At 37.6% G+C, this 17546-nt stretch overlaps 2 protein-coding genes across 2 annotated transcripts; both read right to left on the bottom strand.

Moving 5' to 3' along the window:
• Positions 1–3646: 3646 nt before the first annotated feature.
• LOC306886426 (homeobox protein HMX2-like) lies at positions 3647–5589 on the bottom strand. The gene is made up of 2 exons (XM_079443517.1): positions 5134–5589; positions 3647–4422 (listed from the first exon to the last, which is right to left on the bottom strand). Exons 1-2 carry the CDS (start codon positions 5393–5395, stop codon positions 3875–3877), a joined length of 810 nt encoding a protein of 269 aa, XP_079299643.1. The 5' UTR covers positions 5396–5589; the 3' UTR covers positions 3647–3874.
• Positions 5590–11629: 6040 nt separating this feature from the next.
• On the bottom strand, positions 11630–14113 carry LOC306886195 (homeobox protein HMX3-like). Its single transcript, XM_079443135.1, has 2 exons — positions 13504–14113; positions 11630–13099 (listed from the first exon to the last, which is right to left on the bottom strand). The coding sequence occupies exons 1-2, from the start codon at positions 13787–13789 to the stop codon at positions 12492–12494; spliced, it is 894 nt and encodes a 297-aa protein (XP_079299261.1). The 5' UTR covers positions 13790–14113; the 3' UTR covers positions 11630–12491.
• Positions 14114–17546: the final 3433 nt, after the last annotated feature.

The following is a 17546-nucleotide window of genomic DNA, read 5'->3' as shown; positions in this document are numbered from 1 at the left end:
CAAATCTCCAACACGCCATACTAAATACTCTATTCTGTCTGTTCTATGTCAAAGTAACAGTCCTACTTAGTTCTTGACAACTGGCCAGATCATTTAAGAAAGACAGCAGCAGCGCTCATGATGGCCCAGTCTTCAACCCCACTGCTCTGCAAACTTCATTTTCCAATTTACGGGAACACACAATGACAGGAAACCTCCCCCTTCCAGCCTTCCTCTCGCTTCCAACCCTCTGAGAACCATGGGTAACTATTCCTGAAGAAGCGAGATGCCATGTTGAATTAAGACGTATCTGCATCAGAGACGTTCGGGCCCGCCTCATTACAACTAATTATGAACCAATTAGAAACATCATTTAACTAAACGAGCAAATAATGTTCAGGATATTGAGGGAGGCTGGCTGTGCCTCTGTGGACTGCAGCAAAAGCCATTACTAAAATTGTACCTCTTAAATAGAATAATGACCCTCCCCACCCGTCCTCTTCCAGTACGAAAAAAAACTGAAAGAAAGAGACAAAAAGAGGAAGATAGTACAGATGAGATGGAGAAGAGAGAGCTCACACAACTGTTGCAGTCACTGCATCATCTTAGCAATATTTCATGTGAGAAAAAAGCACTTTTGCTGCATTTATTTATTTGTTTATTATTGGTTTGAATGGGTATTTGATGCTTTAGAACAACACAACTGTACGGAGAAATTATTATCCTCAACTAAATAAGTATTTTGTAATTTTTAAGTGTTTATTTTGGTTCATTTTCTTGAACATCGGTGTTCCAAAAAAGTCTGTAAATGTTAAAAAATATATGTTTAAAAAAATATGACTTTTCAAAATAATAATTCCTGCATCTTTTGTTGTATAAAGAAAACAAGAGCAATTGTAGTGCACCCATAAAAAACCGCTAATCAAGCGCTTTCTCACATCTGCACAATCAATGTGAACTAATGGATAAATGTGATCACCTTTCATCTCTGAGAGAAAAGTTCAGCTGACAAAGATACTTTTATACCATGATTATTGATTTTGCTTAATGTAATGGACTTTCTTTCTACTTCCCAATGAAAGAAGTGATCAGCCTCGCTGGATTGAAGGCATTAGTTTTCATCATCACTTGGGAAGAAAAAAGAACTTTAAATTTATCTATATTTTTATATGTTTATATTTCTATATATTTATGTATGCATCACACATTATATATACATATATATGTATGTATATGCACATTATTGTGAATGATACACTAAAACACTGCATCAATGAAATGTTAAAGTCTGTCATACAACTGAACGTTATCTTAGTGTGCATCTGGAAATTACTAAGTGGCTTTCATATTTAGTTATTGTCTGGGGGGATCCAAACATAATTTTCCTTCGGCTTCTCCATTAAGATTTGATAGAAACCAGAATCAGTTCAGACTCAAGCTCCTCATTTCAGCCATTAGTCTGGAGGTACAGCCGCTCATGGGGGTCATAAGTGATACAGAGGCCAATCAGAAACCTTGTTATGTTTTTCTTAAATTCATTTAGAGAAAAGCAGATTCTGTTAGATACTGTTTGTAGTGAGCGACAATCATGGCAAATGCTCATCAAAACCTGCAGCACTCCTTCATTATTGAGCAGTTAGACCTTCAGCTGCTGTTTCAACAAAATACAGACCCATGCATAGAATGAATACAGATCATTAACTAATATATGGACACAGTCCATAGACAGCATGCAGACACAGACATGAGTATTAGTAAAAACACCTTTTATAAGTATTTTGTGTAAGTTGTTGCAGTGATGTGAATGAACAGGACCAGTGCTTTTTTTTTTTAGATTTAGCACTTCTTTTAAATTAATAGACCAATGTCAGTTCTGATATTAGAAGAATGGAAAAACATTTCTCTCTATCTCTCTCTCTCTGTATTTCTATTGCTCTCTCACTCTCTGTCTCTCTCCACACTTTATATATAGTGCCCATTACCTTGCTCATAAATTACATCCCAAACTGAATTACTCCTGCTTTTCGCTGTGCCAGGCAAGTTTGATGAATCCTGAGGCACAACACATCATCTCAACAAATCTGCCCCACACTGTCTTCCACCTCTTCAAACCACTTCAAATCATTTTCATTGCTGTGCTATTAAAATTTGTAATTCACACCTGCCATTTCACCTACAGATGGGTGTGAAGCTGTGAATGAAGTGTATGCGCTTTTACATAAGTGAGAAAACACTGAAAACCCACAGGATGAAATTTACACTGAAGTCACATAAGTTTATGCTTGCATGTATGTCATGCGCAGTCTGACCTCTGGTCCAAGCTGTCAATCAAACAGACAGCAACAACAGTATTACTAGCAAGCTAAGAGCTTCTCTTCATCCTGCCTTTAGGGAAGTCACTGATGTTTCAGTTTTTTTTTTTTTTTTTTGGCCATTTGCAATTTTAGGGTATACAGGGAGGGGGTTCGACAATAAAAATATAATATCCAATATATAACAAACGAATCTAGCTGTACAAATTACGAAGTACGAATATTTCAAAGAAAACTATGATGACAGTTAAAAAGATCAATTTTTCTCTAAGACCATATCCGCCAACTAGCCTATAAAAAATGAAGGTATTTAATGATATGTTTAAATTAAAATGTACAATTTTATTTAAAATGTACTTATCAACATTTAACTTTTTATTTGTGCGCAACATCAAATTTTCCTACAAATTCCATTACAAATTGCGTGGTTTAATCTGCAATCGGTAAAAAAATTAACATTTCGAGGTTACATTCAAACTGTTGTCATCATGTCGGATAAAAGTAGCCTACTTGTGTGTGTGTGTGTGTGTGTGTGTGTGTGTGTGTGTGTGTGTGTGTGTGTGTGTGTGTGTGTGTGTGTGCTGATAATGAACTTTCTCCGTGGCCGGTATAGAGAACATGGAATCAGTGCAACATGACACCACTACACCCTTTGTAATTTGACAGCGGGTGCGTCTTATCAGATTGCACCGCGAGCACTGTCATTCTTGACTGGGGCTTCTCTGAGGCCCCGCTGCGCTTTTGACGTTCCGCTTGTCTCCGAGAATGTTTGAATGCGTGTTCGTGTGACAAGCAACATGTAATTATCCCTAATTGCGAAAGCATCAGCTGGGGACACGTTACATGACCCAGTGTCAATGTAACACAAATGTTTGTCTTGAGCTGATAAGCATAAAACAGAATATATATGTGTGTGTGTGTGTGTGTTATATAAATATTATATGTACACACGTACGTATAGTATTTATATACTTAACCATACTACAGATTCATTCACTGATTTCACGGAGGCCTTCTGCTTTTGTGGTCATTCGAAGACTGCTCATAAAATAATCAAAATATTAGGAAAATGTGATAAAAGGCATCACATCAAAATGTGCCATTGCAGTTTTTAAAGATTTAAATCGTTCTATATTTTATAGACCTCTCTTTACAATAAATAATAAATACAATACAATAAAAAATATTATGATTATTATTATTATTGAAAAGTGTTTTTTTTTCTCCAAATCTCAGTTGTTTTCATTTTAGAGACAATAATTGACTGGTTACACTTTTATTTCAATGTTTTCACTCCTCATAACGTGTAAAACTGGTTAATCTGGGGACATAAATGTAAATAAAAGTACAAAATAATCATTATACACATGGTGTATTTTATAGGACATGTACAGAACCGTGTTGCTTTTGTGTTTTACACAGACTTGTTTAATTGCTGCATAATAAGAAATATATTTTTTCACCAAATAAAGAGGTATAAATAGACATAAATTTTGTCAAACTTAGGTAAATGTGTATTTTGTACGTTTTAGTGTGTAATAGTGTGTCGTCCCTTAGCAAGGAATTTGCGTTGTGCGCAAAAGTTAATATTCAATCTTATTGTAAAGATTGTATAATGGTAAAGCTGGTAAATTACTTCCAGGGTAATACAGTGGGGTAGGAAAAGCGATGGACCTCGGAACCGGCACCCGGAGCAACGAATTTTCTCTGAAAACGAGGGGCATCCCAACCAAAGTCTGCGCCGATGCGTGCGCGATGTTCGCAGCTTCCAGTTCCGCCGAGAGCTGCCGTTTCCATTTGTTCCGCCGGTTCTGAAACCACGTTTTCACTTGTGTCTCCGTTAACTGCAGGCTGGAGGCGAGACAGGCTCTCTCGGAGCTGCTCAAATAGCGTTTCATATCGAACGTGGACTCGAGCTGATAAACCTGACTCCGAGAGAAAACCGTGCGCGTCTTCTTCTTGGTGGAGCTGTTCTGTTTGTCCGGGCCATCACGTTGCCTCTCTTCAGAAACGGGAGACATTTGGCTACACGCTCGCTCCTGCTCCTCTTTGTAATCCGGTAGTATGGATGGTGTCAAATGCGGCCGGCGGTCGATCCCATCTTGCACAGGTAGAAGTCCCTTTGTGGCACCTGCAACCCATGCAACACAAACATTTCGTCTTGTCAAATTGTGCTGTAAAACACAGCCATCCCGATCTATTGATGACAATTATATAAAGCTTTCGTGCTTCTGTGTGAATTCAATAAATGGTTGCAAACACGTTTATTTTTAGTGTGGCAAAAAAAGTGCTTTAAATATTCGTCCATCATCAAATTCACTCAGTGGGTTTTTCTATTAGGCTAAACATCGCCATTACTCGATACTTTACACAAGAGTTCATTAAATTTGAACTCTGACTGTTTGATCGACTGTTGAAAGGTTACAAGTGCCCTGTTAAATAAACAATACAATATGACTAGCACTGGTGCACGATATTAATTAAATCGTGTTACATTTAACGCTCAATTGACGAAATGTAGCATTGCCTCTGAAAGCCCGGCATAATCAATTAGCAGACTCGATTAAATTCGGTTAATTATTTGACCTTTCCCCTGTTCACCGAGGCGCAATAATACGTCGGATAAAAACGCTACTGGAGTTTTATCAAGTGGTGGCAATTGTGACAGCATTACAAGACAGTCACCATGGTGACAAAAACAGTTCGTGCTTTATATACTATCTGAAGTGAGACGTTTTATAAAAGTGAATTTTTGACTAAACATCACCACATCAGAAATTACTATATTGACCAGGTCTCATAATAAAAAATACAAAGATATACTGGTGGTAGCGTCACTTACCGAGGCAGAAGTTCAGAGGCTGGTGCGGGTTGCAGGACTCTGGTACACCGGGCTCAGAGCAGTAGCAGTCGCCTGAGTCCTCTCCGGCGCTGCAGTCGTCCTCGGATGACACGGACAACGTCCGCTTCCTCGGCTGCGCTTTGGGGCTGTCCTTTCCAGCTGACCGGACTCCCTCGTTGGAGGTACCCAGAATGGACTGGATCGTGAAGCTTGAAATGGGGGCAGGCGAGCACTTGCTTCCGCTGTCCTCCGAGTTATTCATTCTCGCCTCATAACAGTTAAAAAATGTTCTAAAAATGATAAGATGCCAACGCAGTAGTAAGTTCCGCTACACAAAGAGAGTGTTTAATTCAAATTTGGAATGGTTCTTTAAAGCTGTTGGAACGTTTAAAAAAAACTTGCATTTCGTGGGCTCAAAAGTGTTCGAATGCATTCCTCTCCACGTCCACGCGCTCTGGTCTCAAGGCGGGTGGAACGTGCCCTCATTTGCATGTAGGTAAGACCGGCGCTGGCCAATCACGCGCTCAAAGCGCGCCCGGAAATTTCAAATTTTATAAAGGTTTTCGTTCGTCAGTGGCTCACGAGAAGTGCAGAGCGCTAGATGAAGATTAACTTGGTGCAAAACATTATGCTACTGTGCCTAATGTTAAAAAGGTTAGTCATTTTAACGGGAAAAGAATGTCAAATTGCAAACGTGTTCTTTGGCTAATTGTAAATTACCTTATATATGGTTGGCTTAACAATAGTATGTTTATAAATAATATGTATTTGATTTGTAAATATTATAAACAAAAAATGTAAAAAAAAAAAAAAAAAAGAAGAAGAAGAAATTACTTTTTAATTTACACAATTATATTATATTTAGACAGACAATAAATTCACTCTTATTCTTTAATTTAAAAAGTATGACCTTTTTATGGGAAAAGGGGCATTCTCAGAATTCCCTGCGCGAACTATCACATTTGTATAGATTTTAATTTTTTTTTTTATGCTTGTGAGTTATACATCTAGGTGTTTTATTTTGCATGTTATGCTATTTAGTTTAATATTTTAGGCTTATTTAGTTAATAGCTCAATGCATTGTTGTTTTATTGCATTCATAGTTCATATTCATATTTTTAATTTTTTAATTATTGATTACAGATGCTGGAGAGGCCGATTTTTGGTAAAAAAAAAAAAAAAGGTCATCGTGTGGCCTTCCATTGTACCACCTGTGCTATTAGTACATCTTGCAGTAACAAATTTATAATAATACTAAGAATCTAGGTTGGTATATTAACATTCTATAATTTAAGGACAGAGTTAGGAAATGTAAAATATAGTGATCAAAATGCCATCTCATACAGAGCATAAGTGTATTTCGTACAACAAAATAAACAACTGCTGTTTTTTTCCACTGTGAATTGACCCTAAATGCTTTACAATGCACTTGTCAAGGTCTAGCTGTAGGCTGGTCAACATTATTTTGTCCTTTTCCCTCACAACTTGACTACTTGACGGACGTTTGCCTGTAGAATATCACTGTGACGAGAAATTACAACCAACATTTTTAATAGCTTTCTGTGAAGTACTGGATGGATAATTATTCATTGTCATGTACGTGCTTCTGGTTTTCCACTTTGATAAATTGTGATTATTATTGCTTCTAATTTCAGTAATTTCCTGCTCCCTTATATCGACATAATATTTTTTCTGTTTACAGGATAACGAGCTTATTTTTTATTCATTCATTGATTTTGAGATTTTGACTTGAATTGGAGGCTCATGTGAACAGGCCTCTGAACTATAATTAAAACAAATGTAACAATAACTTTAATATAAAGCTTGTTTGTCTGCTTCAAAAAATTGTCACAATATTTGACCATGCAATTAAGAGCTGAAGTGATCCAGAAGCACTTTTTAAACAGGTTTTACTGTGGACTGTGATCCTCACACAAACCCACTGCACAAACGACTATGCTGCTGATCCATAGAGGTGTCTTTGTTCATGACTAGAGTTCTAGGCATCTCAAGCACATGCCTGGAGTTCTCAAGTTCATGCCTACAACAATAACTGACCTCGTAATCACAAGTCATTTGAATCCATGGTTTAGTTCAAAATCATATATCTTATTAAACAGTCGTTTTAAATTCCACTAGTCTTGTGCTATAAATGGCAAATTGGTCAAATAATCCAACACACAGTCTAGGAACTAATAATGGATCCTATCTCATTTTTCTTGAAAATAATAAACTCATTCCACGTCCATTATCTCCGTTTAAGAATTAATTTGATCATTATGGTGGGCTAATCTACTGCCTCTGAGGGCCGGCTAGAGCGGGCAGGACCCTGTTTAATTGATTGACTAATTGATTGGGGGGGGGGGGATGCGCTCGCCCCACCCCTGACTCGTGTCTCGAGGGCAGCTGCGGCTCTGCCACATTAGCTCTCGTTAGCGTTTTCTAAAGGCTGGCGACACTTAACAAATGCTCTGGCTTTGTCGTGGTGACAGCGCGCGGACACCTAATGGAGCAGAGGGAGCCAGGGTTGAGCGATCCCGACTACAAATTTCAAAGGTCGGGAATAATCCCCTGCCTGCACATATGAGTCTCCCAACCATAGACTAACTGGGCCATACCAGTTAAAAACAGCAATTTTATTTTATTTTATTTCTTTTTTTAATTATTATAATTATATAGGCTGTGTGTCTTTTTTGTGATGAAAATGTAGATTTAGCAAAAATCGAATTGGCCATGAATAACCTAGGCCTATAGCAAGAATTTATTATCTTAAAAGATCCATAGCCATAAGAAGAGTGTTTATTAAAATAACCACTGATGGATCTTAATTTTGAAGAGCGTCTGTTTACGGTGTAGCTATGGCTAGAGCGAAAACATATCAATGGGTGTTAGTTTGGTCTAGTAAGACCCTGGAAGATGCGCTATATATGTACAAGATGATGGAAACGATGTGGTTGAACTGTCACAATCTGCAACTCTGTTTGGAACGGTTGTTAAAGAGACCTATTGTGAGCGACCATATGCCCACATATAGCCATTTAGTGCGTAAAATATGAGGGTCTAGTTCACAGCGGCCCTACGATTTATGGCGCATTCACATAAGGCGTGAAATCCGCAATGATCGTTAAAGAGCCGGTTTTACGCTGCGCCTGTCAGCCGAGGCTGGATGGCTTAAAGGCCGTTTAGACATATTAAACAAAAACAATACACCAGAAATGTAGCCCCCTCACAGTATTATATGTTCTACGTGTTTTGTGAAGGAGGGAGTGATATCACAATATTCTTTGAAAGCTGTTTAAATAGGTTTGAAAAACAGCATTTGTGCGTGTGTGCTGTTAAGGCGCGTTTAATCCAAAAAGTTTTTTCTATTATTGATTACGAGCAATTTTATCTATGTGTTTCACAAATACCTAGACAGGTGTACTGTGATGAACACTCAGCGATTGTGGGACAACCTGTCACGCGTTCACAAAGCTAAACCTCTTTAAAATCCGGCAGAACAGGCGTTTTTTGCACGTGCTGTCAGTGCATGCGGCAGACAGTAATAACCGAACATACACATCGAGCTCTGGCAAAAATGCTTTCCGTTAGAAAGATAGATGAAGTCATGGACGCCTTTGATCTGAAAATCAAGCTTCGATAAATATTAAACAAAGGGCCCTTTACACGTGTGTATTATGATATATGGCATGTCCAACTTTAAGATAAGGAAATTACCAGAGAAAATGATATCAATAAATTTTCTAAGTATAAACGCTGATTATGTTTCGATTTTCATTCAAGATTCTGAGGCTGGTCTTTTATTTTTTCTCAAATGGTTTTGCAGAGAGAGAGAGAGAGAGAGAGAGAGAGAGAGCGCAAGCAAGCAGGCGGGAAGCTCAAGCCCTGGAGGTGTACAATTTATGTAATCTACGGCTGGGAAATGAATTGGGTAATTTATTGGAAAACAGAAAGTCAAGAAGATTGGATCAGTATAGTTCAACCAAGGGCTTCTATTCATCAAGATCCAATTAACAACCTAACCATTGAGTCTTAATGGGTTTCCAATCTACTGCTCTGATATACTCATCAATCCCTGAGGGAGAAATTAAGCGAATCGACCGCCCCTCGGCGTTGTGGTGTCATTCCTCTCCGCAACTATATGTCAAATTAAAAACACAATTAAAATTTAAACTGTTTCAATCAGAGGCTGCCCCGCAACCTATGTTTCACTTAATAGAACTTTGATGAAAATCTGATGCTCACTTTCAATCACAAAGGCAAATGGGAAAGGTGGGGCAAAAAAAAAAGAAGATATCCTTTTCCCTGAATAACACCAAAACATTTCGAGAAAGTAATGAGCAAAGATAGGCCGCTCCCTCTCAAGCGTTATACACTGGATTGAGTTCACGTTCTCGTCGTCTATTGTGGGTAAATGTGCTTTGCAGAGCGCTGAAAAACATTTTCCCCTATACAGCGAAAGATAATTCAATAGGGCAGATGATAGTCCATTTTGTCAGCCTCATCATGTGACGCAGTGAGCTGCTATCCTTTCCGCTCGAAATGTGAGGTCGGCTAACTAAACGTATTGTGTTTTATCAAAATTGTTAAATCACCGTTCCGTCAGTTTTGAATAGCCCAGGCTTTGATTATCTGACAACCCCGTCATATTCACAAAGAAAACACTATTGCGCAAATAGGAATAATCACATAGCCAGAAAGAGATGACTTGTGAACAAATTATGGGTGGGGATTGTTTAAATACCGGTTATATGCACTGTTCAAACTCTTGTTCTTCTACAGCTCTGTCTTCTATGTTAATGCACAAAGAGCATTTTATCTGTTTACCCCACCTCCCTTCTTTGCATAAAGATATGGTCAAATGGAAATTATCGAGTGATGTGCTGTATTTTTTTTTTTCACTTTATGACAGTGGATCAAGGTCATCAGTAAGCCATCAGGAAAAAAAGAACTGTTAACAATGCCCTTGATTTGAAACAATATTTTACAGACGTTACCCGATCAATACTCTACAGGCGATAATGCCTCTGCGATCTATTAATTCACCGTAATGGGCTCGTGCTGAGCTTGCATTATATTATACGTCAATATAGGAGTTATGATTATTAGGCGGCGGTATTTGAATGTGCTCTTGGCTGAGTGCTCAGACCCAACGCAGATTTGATTTCGACTTTACAGAGGAAGAGTGTAATAGGAAGACCAATGCTTGTCGATGAGCCTGACTGACCCATATTAAAGTTCTCTCGATACTGGTCCTTGTTTATACTTCTTTTTTATGCGTTTAGTTTTAGTAATAGGCTTATATTCAAATAGCCTACACGACGGAATTAGCCTGTAGAACGTCTAATTGGTGTGACAAACTACTAAACATCATTTAATTCATTTAAATATTTCTAATAATAATAATAATAATAAATTCTGAGCATTTTAAAGAAGTTTTAAAGAAGAGTTGTTAATTAGGCTCGTTGTTGTTATTTTTGTTATTGCGGTTAATAATATTATTATTAATAATATTTTTTATTTTTTAATGTTGTTGTTATATAATTTAGTTGTTGTCTAACCTCTTCCACTGAAGTCAATATTTTTTCCATTGGCTTAAGGTTTGTAGCTACAGCTAAATGGGTCGTGTTTCAATTTTTGCACGCATTTCACAGCACCAGCAGTAAACTCATTATTACGTTTTTGACCATGCTTTTATACACTTAAAATACAACGCATAACAAATGAGCACAGTTTTTACTCTTCCGTCTCTCTCTTTCTCTCTCACACACACACACACACACACACACACACACATACTCTCACAATGAGCGGTAAAACTCTTAATGCAATTCCACCAGCTCTCACCTATAATTATACGGTCTTATTGACAATGCGATTTTGCAAAACATCGCTTGTAGAGTCCGCCAGATTTAAAGGTGCACCTGCTTGTAATTGAGATGGTAATGAGTATTTCAGCTTGTTGAGGCGTAAGTGAAACAATTCCGGTTTTGCTCCTTTTATATTTCATAATGTTGTAACAATTTTTTTTTTAAAACATTATTTTACTTTCTTTAATGTTTTGCTTTGCAAAGCGCACTGAATTTTTTTCTTTATTCATAAATAAACTAATTAGCCAACTTTATTATTTAAATAATACATTATTTCTATATTAATTTATTAACATGCCTTTAAGCATATTTCGTTGTTTTGAAATGTACATAATTATTTCCATATAATGTTAAAATTGTTATAGGCTACACACATCGAGCTTCCTCTATAGCTAAAAGTATTATATGAGGGTTGTGCGATCTTATGTCAGTTTTGTCTCCCATGTTGATTTCTTAATTTGTATATATCTATCTATATTATTTCCTGAAAATTATATTTGATCACTATTTGCGCGAGAGCATTAGTCATGCAGCATGTCCAGCTTTATACATGAGCATTATAAATTGTGAGACACCAAATAAGCCTTCTAGTTATTCGCCTCAACACAACAGTCGTGCCACAAAGTCAGGTTAGTCACTCAAGACATGTAGACTTGAATAGTCTCCATTTATTTCACAACAGAATTTAGCAATACAATGTAAAAAAACAAAAACAAAAAACTTAACTATTACTGTACAAATGACACCTTTCCTCATTTGGTCCGTTATATCTGTACATGTACATATACATCTGTAAATTATAAAGTTTTTATTCTTCGTATTTGTGTGTCTTCAGTTTAACTGTAATTTCTGTCAGAATAGCCTATGATTGTCCATTGAACGCGGGACCAAAATCGTTTTCAGCGGTTATTTTCTCAACCTAAGAACAGTTTGGTTAAAAAAATGTGTCTAAAATAAGGATTTTCAAAATGAATATTTTGCCTTAATATATAGATCATACACAGTAGTATTGCACATCCGTGTTCAGGGTTGTGTGATTTATTTTTTTTTGTCCTGTGCTATAGGCTAAAGAAATTGAACCATGTGTATAAAACCTTTCCTTTGACGTGTCAACAAGTTGATCTGTGATATTCATAGATAAACCGTAGCAGTTATAATAATAATATTAATAATAATGACAGTAAATCAACGAAGTCATTATAATTCACCACCAACCAACATCAACATTAGAAATGTAGGCCTCTAAACATTCGCCTTATTCATGTGTAGTTTTATGGGTATTTTATGAATTATATAAAAAAATGTAGGGCTCAAATGCATGATAGTGCGTCTTTGTACATTTTTTCTTTTCTTTCTTTTTTAATTATTTTCTAAACAAAAATAATTCGTATCTTGGTTTCATTTCACCTGTTCTCTTTCCCTCTTCTCGAGTCTTTGTAAAATTGTTTTAGTTACATAGTTACATAGAAAAAGTCATCTCTCGTCCTCTCAAACCGGTCTGAGGAGGGGCACGGAGGTGACGATGGGATGCGAGTAGTAGACCGGATGAGGGAAAGTGAGCAGCGGCTGGCTCACGGGCACGTTGCCCGCTGTGTTGGAGCTCTCAGAGGCCGAGTTCTCGTGGTACAGGATGGGTACTCTCACAATCCTTTGCGCCGCTGCGTGGCTTAGGTTGGCGGCCTCTAGCTCTGCGGCCAGCTGACGTTTCCATTTGTTTCTGCGGTTCTGAAACCAGATTTTGACTTGGGTCTCTGTGAGGTGAAGGGAGGCAGCAAGGCCCGCGCGCTCTGAGCTGCTGAGGTAGCGTTTCATGTCGAAGGTGGACTCCAGCTGGAACACCTGACTCCGCGAGAACACCGTGCGAGTTTTCTTTTTCCGGCAAGGTTTCTTGTCCGCGCCGTCGTCGCTCTTCTTCCAGTCGTCCAAGCCGCCTTCTTTTTTACCCTCTTCAATGTCGCTCTCCTCGAGGACGATCTCGTCTCCACTTTTGTTGTCGTCTTCATCGTCCTTGGCGTCCGGGTCTGATTTGAGCACGAGCTCAGGTGAATCTCGGTCGGTGCCTGTGATCGGTGAGGAGCCTCTCGCTTTCTGTGCTGCTACAGTAGGAGAGCTCAAATTAGCATTCGTTTTCTTTCAGAAACATATTCATATCAAGTTTCACAGGTCGCGTCACTTTGCCACATGACAGGTGCAAACAAGTGTGGATCCTACTTTCCAAATCTCGGTGTTTTCAAACTTAAGCATCGCATTTTAAAAGAGAGACAATTTCAAAACATTCCACTTTCATATTTAAAGAACGACAACAGCTTATGCAAATTGCTACCTATGGTCATATTAGTATTTATAATATGTCCGGAAACATTTTCCAAACTAAGGACTGACTTGGATCTCATTAACATTGCATACGTATGCACCAACATTTGCTAGCAGAAGCACACATGATAAATGATAACAAATCAATGAACCACACAAAAAGTCGTTCTGAGAGCTCAAACCTTACCTTCTGTTCTGTGAAGATGCGCAGATGCACTGAGTGTGTACGGGTACCACCACGCCGAGGCACGCTCAAGGTAAGCCGGTAACGCAAAGCGCTGGGTTGGCAACTCAAAGCGAGGAAAGTTTAATTCCCCAACCTGAGAGAGCGAAAAGCTGCCATCAAGTCCTGCTTTAGTTGATGCAAAAATAGGCTTAGGCTTTGACGGCTTACTGTCAGAATTAAGCAGATTTTTTATGAAAAATGGAGAGTCTTTCGCCGAAGCACATGTATCCTGGGTTGTTTCGGGCATGTTGGCTTGAAATTCGGGCTTATAATATATTTTGAAAATCGCTAAAAATCTTTTTTAGAAAATCTGTTAACAGTTTGAAGTTCCTTGGTAAACTCTTCCTATAGTGGGAACTTAAACGCGGTTGTTTACGGTCAGCACTGACGTTAAAACGAAAGACGATAATGCGGAGCGAGATAAACAATATTAATCTTGCTGATCATCTTCCGAGAGTTCCTTGGTGAAAATGATGCTCACAGCGTCCGTCTGGCGCCAGATGCTAATGATGAAATAAAAATGTCACCCGAGTTAAATGCAGAAAGTATACGGCGATTGGGCACGTACAATAGCAAATGGGATGAAGGGAGAGATGGGAAGTGGAGAGTCTGGAGAGAGGAGGGGCCTCCCAGACTCTTCGCGTTGGCTGCTGGGCTGAGAGTTCTCTCCTGTTATTGGTCTTATATAGTCCAATTAGGTGGTAAATGAGGACGGACCATTAACTCAAAGGAACAAGGATTTAGCTCAAGCGGTGCGCCGATGAAGTCAATAGCGAAAAGGTGGTTTAGGCCACGAGCACTGCAAAAGTTACAGTTGACTTTTTATCAGTGCACCTCTAAAAAGTTGTTTACAGAGGTTCTACATTTAATTGGGCAAAAACCCTTGATACACAGCCGTACACAACTGCAATTAGGGACAGAGATCTGGAATTGCACAAATAAATTTAAAAAAGTGTCGACGTTGCAAGAATATTTTATTTTATTTTTTCGCATAGTATAACAAATAAAGCATAAGTACAACCCAAGCCTGTCGATTATTTGTAGTAGCAAATCATTTGTACAAGTAGCTATACTTAAAAAGCATTTGTAGCTGCTGGCCTATATTAAAATGTTACAGAATTTTAATATTGTATGAGACCCTTTCGAATATAATACTGTAAACAACATGGAAACTATTTTGTTTCTTTTTTTTTTTTTTTACAGGTAAAGCACATCGCAAATGCAGTGTCCATATTCTGGTAAATCTCTTACAGATCATTTTTTCTCTCTCTCTAAAATGAGGCGTAATTTTTATTTTTAAAACCTGCCATGCGAGCCTTTAAAAGTATTTTAAAAAATGTTGAAATCATTAGGTTGTTTCATTAAATTTATCCATCCATCCACCCATTCATTCACTTACTCACTCATTCTATATAAGCATTAGCCTACTGTTTTAAACTCAAATATTTAATACATTTTCATTGCAACCAATTTAATGGTTCGATCCATTTGTTGCTTTTTAACTCTTTACCATCGTTCTAAATATGAATGGATTATTGACTTCACTGCATTCGCTTGTATTAAAGTTAAGTATTATTTTACAGTTTAACACAAATTAAACCAGGAGGTCATGAGGTCATATTTTTGGTGCCACTAAATGTTGAGTTTGCTCGGGAGCAACACATCGTCACTTTAAAGACATCAGTGAACACATGACCTGTCATCAAGTTCTCAGCTTTGTCCATCTTTAACCGTTTCTTGTTGGTGTAGTTTTGTGAAACCATCATTTTGATTCCGGATGCCAGGCACTGATTGAACGAGGCGAGGGCGTCCTCTACGGGTTATAAAGAATTACTGCATGCTTGCAAAACAGAGCCTAAGCCAAGTTAGCAAACCAATAACATCCATCTTGTTGCTGTAAAATTACTAAAATGAATTAAGCCCTTTGACAATATAGCTATATCGACAGAGTAATTTACTATTGGATATAATAAAACGATGATAATGATAACAATAGCATTATTATTATATTAATAGCATATTTAAAGAGTAAATACATGGGAGTTACAACTTAATCAAAACTGCTGTCACATCTGATTATGGCATTATTGATTGCTGTTAAAATTAAGCTGGCACGTGATCCAGATTTTCTAGTTTAACTTTGATTTCTAAAGTTGAAACAAAACAGACCATGGTTTTCTAAATATGAATGTTTTTTTGTTTTTTTAATGTAATTTGGATTAGTCTTATTATGTCAAATTAGTAGACTAACATTTAAATAGGATTGTGAAGACATTATCCATAGACAGAGTCGGTTTGATTTATAACAGCCTAGACTAGATAACAGTTTGTAAGACGCTTAGTTATATCAGACAAAATAAAGTGTAGACCAAGTAAAATATACCATGCAACAGTTGAAACAGTCTTTTGATCATTTATATGTGTATTTTCATTGCACGTTTATAATCAAAATCTACGATCAAATATATCGTTCCCTATCGCCATCAGGTGTTAGGTTAAATAGTCAATTATGTTGCTCAGATATGTGATTTCAATGCAAAGTTGTCATTATTTGTAAGACCGTTTGATTAATTATTTGAAATGACAATTAATACAAATATCTCTCAGAAATGAAAAAGAGAGATTTTTGATGGCAGCCCCTCTCTACAAAAATACACAGGCATGTTATAAACACAAGGATTTTTTCTAATAGCCTACATTACATGGGGGAAAAAAAAAAAGCATGTTTTATTACCAAAACAATAAAGAGATTTAGAAAGTGTAAGGCAGGCCTAATTCATTCAGTGTAAAGAGCGCATAAAGAGTTTTATCCGTGAATGTCGCTATACACACAAACCTATTAAGACTATTAGAATCAGTGATCGTGCATGCCTTTATTGGGGGCTTGTGCCATGTAGGCTATGTGTAGATATTTCATATTAGTCTTAGTCTCGGCTCTTTGTGGCTCTCTGCCTGGTGGGAAGATATAATGTTCCCTGACTTTTAGATTATTTATTTCAGAGCGTGGAGTTATTGATTATTTCACCGGGAAAAATGACGAATGGCAGAACGGAATGACACGGTCAGCAGGTTCTATTAAAGAAATGATAGTATTGCTCATGGTTTGTTAAAAGGTCCAGTTTAGATACTTTATAGGTTTACATCCATCATCGTCTAACGACCCCGGGAGATGAGAAAAGCGCGCCGCGCGGTGACAATGACCCGACGCCGCTAACTTCGCGCTGTAATTGCCCACGTATTATATATAGATTTTTGTTTTGATATCTTGTGAGTTTCTCTCGTCTGGTCGAAATTGTGATAAAAGACATGAGTATAATATCGAAAAGCACCACACGGTGAAAAATGGGCGAGGAGGTATTCTAAACCTTTAACTCTTGGATTGTGTTGGATCTTACGCCAATGTGATTGTAAGTATGACATCACAATAAAAATATTAAATAATCATGCTGATGCTAATTATTTTTAAAGGTCTATTTGACCATTGTATTCAAATTTGGCATCACCAGATTTATTATAGATAGGCCCTACATATAGATAGCCTTTTTATTGACATAGATTTATTACAGATTTAGATGGACCGATCATTATAAGATATTTCAATAATGCCACACTAATCAATTGTATAGCTTGAATGCACCTTAAATAGCTTTCTATAACAGAATATATGCCGCACTCATGAATGCAAATAAGCTAAAAATATTTTCTAAGCAGCATTATTAACACACTTACAGTTAAAATCTCTTGATCTGTTTAACCGATTGTACGAAATGACCACTGCATGCTCTCTCCCAGTGCATTAATGTCCGGCACTATTGAAACGAGGCATTAAAAGCTTGAAGGTCAGGCTGCTTGTCTCACTGTAACACACACAATGGATTTAAACATGGCATTTAAGTTGTAAAGGACTGACTGTGGCCTGGCCCTGACCTGGCTCACCTTAATTGGGGTGGTGAGGCTATTGATTGGCTGAGAGATAGTTAGAGGCTCTGAATTACAGTGTGATT

This window comes from Barbus barbus, assembly GCF_936440315.1.
Source record: "Barbus barbus genome assembly, chromosome: 20".
In the NCBI taxonomy this organism is placed as follows: Eukaryota; Metazoa; Chordata; class Actinopteri; order Cypriniformes; family Cyprinidae; genus Barbus; species Barbus barbus.
This window is presented reverse-complemented; position numbering and strand designations above follow the sequence as displayed.

Coding starts and splice junctions, on each gene's coding strand:
- LOC306886426 (XM_079443517.1), bottom strand. CDS start 5,395: ATGAATAACTCGGAGGACAGCGGAAGCAAGTGCTCGCCTGCCCCCATT. Junction 4,423..5,133: donor GCCTCTGAACTTCTGCCTCG/GTAAGTGACGCT, acceptor CATGGGTTGCAG/GTGCCACAAAGGGACTTCTA.
- LOC306886195 (XM_079443135.1), bottom strand. CDS start 13,789: ATGCCCGAAACAACCCAGGATACATGTGCTTCGGCGAAAGACTCTCCA. Junction 13,100..13,503: donor GCATCTTCACAGAACAGAAG/GTAAGGTTTGAG, acceptor CTCCTACTGTAG/CAGCACAGAAAGCGAGAGGC.